This window comes from Dendrobates tinctorius, unplaced genomic scaffold, assembly GCF_039654945.1.
Source record: "Dendrobates tinctorius isolate UK_male_01 unplaced genomic scaffold, ASM3965494v1 ptg000334l, whole genome shotgun sequence".
Taxonomy (NCBI): domain Eukaryota; kingdom Metazoa; phylum Chordata; class Amphibia; order Anura; family Dendrobatidae; genus Dendrobates; species Dendrobates tinctorius.
In genome coordinates, this window is record NW_027362000.1 from 2,136,096 (window position 1) to 2,141,452 (window position 5,357).

At 37.9% G+C, this 5,357-nt stretch overlaps 1 protein-coding gene across 2 annotated transcripts; it reads right to left on the minus strand.

Moving 5' to 3' along the window:
* Positions 1 to 920: 920 nt before the first annotated feature.
* Positions 921 to 4,288, minus strand: LOC141074838 (fatty acid-binding protein, liver-like). Of its 2 annotated transcripts, XR_012227218.1 has the most exons (5): positions 4,131 to 4,288; positions 2,343 to 2,515; positions 1,974 to 2,063; positions 1,688 to 1,907; positions 921 to 1,028 (listed from the first exon to the last, which is right to left on the minus strand). XR_012227218.1 is itself a non-coding variant. In XM_073562095.1 (4 exons), exons 1-4 carry the CDS (start codon positions 4,195 to 4,197, stop codon positions 975 to 977), a joined length of 384 nt encoding a protein of 127 aa, XP_073418196.1. In that variant the 5' UTR covers positions 4,198 to 4,288; the 3' UTR covers positions 921 to 974. The 2 variants fall into 2 exon arrangements, 1 of the variants encoding a protein (XP_073418196.1); XM_073562095.1 differs by lacking the exon at positions 1,688 to 1,907.
* Positions 4,289 to 5,357: the final 1,069 nt, after the last annotated feature.

Sequence of the window (5,357 nt, forward strand, 5' to 3'; positions counted from 1 at the left end):
ATGTACAAGAATATAACTACTATAATACTGCCCCTATGTAGAAGAATATAACTACTATAATACTGCTCCTATGTACAAGAATATAACTACTATAATACTGCCCCTATGTAGAAGAATATAACTACTATAATACTGCTCTTATGTACAAGAATATAACTACTATAATACTGCCCCTATGTAGAAGAATATAACTACTATAATACTGCCCCTATGTAGAAGAATATAACTACTATAATACTGCTCTTATGTACAAGAATATAACTACTATAATACTGCCCCTATGTAGAAGAATATAACTACTAGGAATACTGCTCCTATGTACAAGAATATAACTACTATAATACTGCTCCTATGTACAAGAATATAACTGCTATAATACTGCCCCTATGTAGAAGAATATAACTACTATAATACTGCTCCTATGTACAAGAATATAACTACTATAATACTGCCCCTATGTAGAAGAATATAACTACTATAATACTGCTCTTATGTACAAGAATATAACTACTATAATACTGCCCCTATGTACAAGAATATAACTACTATAATACTGCCCCTATGTAGAAGAATATAACTACTATAATACTGCTCTTATGTACAAGAATATAACTACTATAATACTCCCCCTATGTAGAAGAATATAACTACTAGGAATACTGCTCCTATGTACAAGAATATAACTACTATAATACTGCTCCTATGTACAAGAATATAACTGCTATAATACTGCCCCTATGTAGAAGAATATAACTACTATAATACTGCTTCCTATGCACAAGAATATAACTACTATAATACTGCCCCTATACACAAGATTATAACTACCACAATACCTTGCCCTATTCATAACACATGTTTTTTGTTACATGATTTTTAGAAATTTGGAACATTGTGATAATTTATTGTAAACATGAGACTTTTATTTTGACATCATTTATTTTACACAGTAAAAGTAATAGCAGATTTCTCATTTATGCCACCCTCTTGCTGACTCTCTTGTAGACGATGTCTCTCAGAGTCATAACCTAAGAGATAAAGCAAGATTATTACAGTTATTAGAAATAAGAATACACAGAAAGTACACTTACTATGTAATAAAACATGACAATAAAAATGACATTTTTAGCTGAAACGCCAGTTTACTCTTAATCTTCTCCTGTCAGTGTCCATAATTCTGTAATTTTTTATTGCATCTTGTATATAGCGCTGTCCTCCTGAATCTTTTTCTTTTGTCCCCGTACCACTCTTATCCTGAGATATGGCTTCCTCTTCCTTATATATAAATGTAGTCTTTCATGGTTCCTCATGGGAGTGTTCTTGAGGACCTCGCCCAGTTGGATAAAAATACTGGATTTGTATATAGGAAAGATGGTGCCTTATCTCTGTAACGGAGAGACACAGTAACGAAAGAGAAACATCACCAGATTCAGGAGAACAGCGGCGTTTACACCACTGTAAAAATATTACATGTTTATTTCACATGATAGATTTACGATAAAGAATGGCTACACTTTACAAAAACATTGACTTGCTATAGTGACATAGAATCATAGAATGTTAGAGTTGGAAGGGACCTCCAGGGTCAACGTGTCCAACCTCCTGCTCAAAGCAGGGTTCACTAAACCATTTCAGACAGATGTCTGTCCAGCCTCTGTGTGAAGACTTCCATTGAAGAAGAACTCACCTCCTCTTGTGGCAGCCTGTTCCACTCTTTGATCAACCTCACTGTCACAAAGATTTTTCCAATGTCTAATCTCTATCTTCTCCCTTTCAGTTTCATTCCTTTGCTTCTCGTGTTTCCATATCAGTAATTTTAGTCATTGTTGGTCTAGGTGCAGAAGGGTTTAGCCTAGTTTTATTCCCCGCTGACTATGTTTGAGTTTGGTCAATGGGCCCTTCTGTAACTAACAAGAAGAACACAGCTGAATATTTTTCCCTCAGTCTCATTAGTTCAGGTGAAGAAAACTCACATTGGTTAGGATATCGCCTGAAAGTTCTGTGACGGATTTGACAGATTTCAGTTGCACCACCAGCTTGCCATCCACAATATTAACTGTAGTCTAGAAGGAAAGAAAAACGTTGGTCAATTGATGAACCCATTAGATTCAAGAGAACATTTCCAGAATATATGATATTTTAGAGCTATACTTTTATGACATGACCTGTTGAGGAATCCTAAAGGACACCTTCACCTCGAGTAGGACTAAATTGAATGAGACTAAGATGCAGTACCACAGAAAGCCTGTTCATTGTGTGGTGCTGTTTTCTTGGCTAAGTAGGCAAATCTGTGCAAAACTATAGAGTTCCTTTAAGTAAAAGACACTAAATACTCTTCTTACCTTGATTTTTTCTTCTGTAAGGGTTTCGATGTCTGACTCTTTGCCAATGTCAAATTCATTACGTAGGACTTTAGGTCCGGTAGTCACCGTGACCACAAAGTGATCTCCATTCTGCTCAATCTTGGTTACGCTCTTGATATCTTTTCCTATCTGAATTAAATCATCAGGGAGACCTGAAACAAAGAACATTGAAAATCAACCCAAATATTTCACATGGTCCCGGTAAGCATTAAGATTTTGCTAGACATTTTGGAGTCTTTGGAGGTGAGATCTGACAACACTTTTACCGCGTTCTGGGCTTTTGAGTTTAGGGGACAAAAAGTCTAATCAACCCAGGTCCCGTTCAGCATTTAAGATTTTGCTGGACATCTCGGAGTCTTTGGAGGTGAGATCTAACACCACCTTTACCATGTTCTGGTTTTGGACTTTGGAGTTAAGGGGACAAAAAGTCTAATCAACCCTGGTCCCGTTCAGCATTTAAGATTTTGCTGGACATCTCGGAGTCTTTGGAGGTGAGATCTAACAACACCTTTACCATGTTCTGGTTCTGAACTTTTGAGTTAAGGGGACAAAAAGTCTAATCAACCCTGCCAAATATCACAAGGATGACGAAATCTTCACGGCAACAGACTACTGTACCCTAATTACCGACCAGTCATTACTTTTCAAAATAGTAGAAATTTGGATTGGTACCATAAATATCCTTCAGCTGCTATAATTTAAACCCAACCTACCTTTGAATGATCATCTGTACCTACTAAAGGGTTATCTAATAAGAATTATGATATACTATTTGATGCAATCTTTGGCAATAAAAGATAACATAATTAAAAAGGACTTTTCACTTTTAATTTTTTTTACCCAGCTGAAATGCTGCTGTTCTCCTGAATCTAGAGTTATTTTTCTTTAGTTCCTACTCCTCCCTGTTCCTGAGATATGACTCCCCATTTCTTGTATGTAAATCTAGTCTTGTTAACCAAGTAGGCGTGAAGCTCAAATATTTTCAGGGGAAGTCTTCTGGAGAACCACACCTGATTAGCTAAAAAAGGAGATTTGCATAAAGAGAATAAGGGGTCATATCTCTGGAATGGAGAGGCGCACAAGCAAAAGGAAAACAGCGCCAGTTTCAGGAGAACAGCAGCATTTATACCAGATGAAAAAAAAATACAAATGTATAGCAAGTGATAGTAGTATAAACCATCATGCTTTGAACAATACATTTTTAGAGGAGCCGGTCAAGTATTTTCTCCTGCTATCATTTAAACAAAACATTCCAAACAGTCTTTTAACGATATTTGTACCTTCTAAGAGGTCATCTAACTAAGGTAATCTTATACCTGTTGATACCATCAATATGGTAGACCAAGAATAGAACTTGATAGAGATCATCATGTTTATCACCATGTATCAGGGAAAGTTGGTGTGAGTTATTAATTCTACTATAATTTACAGACATCTTCTCAAATAGGTTTTTAGGTAAGTGTATCTACTGAGGTGCCAACCAAGTAAGACGACCATAGCTGGTGCTCTCAGGTACTAATGAGACTAGTAATGATATACAAGGTAAACATTAGTGAATTACTGTTTTTCCAATACTAAGACCACCCTAAACTCTCATCCTAATTCTAGTGACATCACTGATGCTTCTCTTGTTTGAGGGACGCCTTATTCCTCACACCTGAAGCTTTTGGACTATCAGATTCTACCTCATTGAACATCTTCTCTACGTCCAACCTCTATTATATTGTTCCACTTCATAAAGTACAGTTTTATGTCATTGTCACTTACCAATGGCTTTCATGAACACCTCAAAATTTTCATGGGATTGCAGCTCATAGGTTCCAGCAAAAGACATTTTGGAGGAAAAGTCTTCAGCTACAAAGTGAGTGACAGAGAGAGATGAAGTGAAGGAGAACCTCAGTCCTGCCTGAGCTTAAATGTCATGATTTATCAGGCTGATCAGAGGTGAGGTGATGTCATCATTGCCTTTACAGCTCGGCTCAAACATTAACGTTTGCCTTACGGAGCAATGGTCATGCTGACCACAATGTAACAGCTCCGAGTGATAACGAGCACTTAGTCATATCGAAGCCAATGATAGCAGATAAATCGTCTACTGCTCCTGAATAGGGCAAAGGCTAGAGTCTTAAAAGACGTCTTCAACTTTTCAACTCCTCAGGTGACTTCTTATTTATTCCGCATCTTAGAAGATTGCGACACGTATAATATATATATATATATATATATATATATATATATATATATATATATATATATATATATATATATATATATATATATATTATATAGACACACACAGTTGTGCTCAAAAGTTTACATACCTCTGCAGAATTTTTGCTTTCTTGGCCTTTTTTTCAGAGAATGTGAATTATAACACCAAAGATTTTTCTCCACTCATGGTTGGTGGTTGGGTGAAGCCATTTATTGTCAAACTACTGTGTTTTCTCTTTTTAAATCATAATGACAACGCAAAACATCCAAATGACCCTGAGCAAAAGTTCACATACCCTGGTGAGCTTGGCCTGATAACATGCACAGAAGCTGACACAAATGGGTTTGAAAGGCTACTAAAGGTAATATCCTCACCTGTGACCTGTTTGCTTGTAATCAGTGTGTGTGCATAAAATCTGAGTGAGTGTCACGCTAGCGCCTTGGCAGGTTGGCGCAAGCGAGGGGGTTGTGGCCCCACTGTGCCACAAACCAGACTACCCTGGAAGGGGCGTGACTAAGACAGCTACCTCGGTCTTCACTGGAGCCTCTTATGGTGAGATCAGGCTTGTGCGGCAGGTAGATGCCAGGTACCACTTCAGGGTGGTGTCTGGCTGTGGCTGCTGATCCCACTTGGGGAGACGAAACACTAGGACAGGTACAAGTAGCAGACAGGCTGGTGAGCACAGTGGGCACGGCTGAGACAAAGGCAGGAGGGCAAGGCTGAGACAGGTAGGCAAGCACAGCCGAGACTGGCAGGCACAGCTGAGACACTGGCAGGCGGGC

Bases quoted from the DNA above. Each gene is read 5' to 3' on its own strand.
- LOC141074838 (XM_073562095.1), bottom strand. From the start codon at position 4,197: ATGTCTTTTGCTGGAACCTATGAGCTGCAATCCCATGAAAATTTTGAG. The intron at 2,516-4,130 runs GTAAGTGACAAT...TCTTTGTTTCAG, and splicing joins GGTGTTCATGAAAGCCATTG to GTCTCCCTGATGATTTAATT. The intron at 1,029-1,973 runs GTGAGTTTTCTT...TTTATCTCTTAG, and splicing joins CAGGCGATATCCTAACCAAT to GTTATGACTCTGAGAGACAT.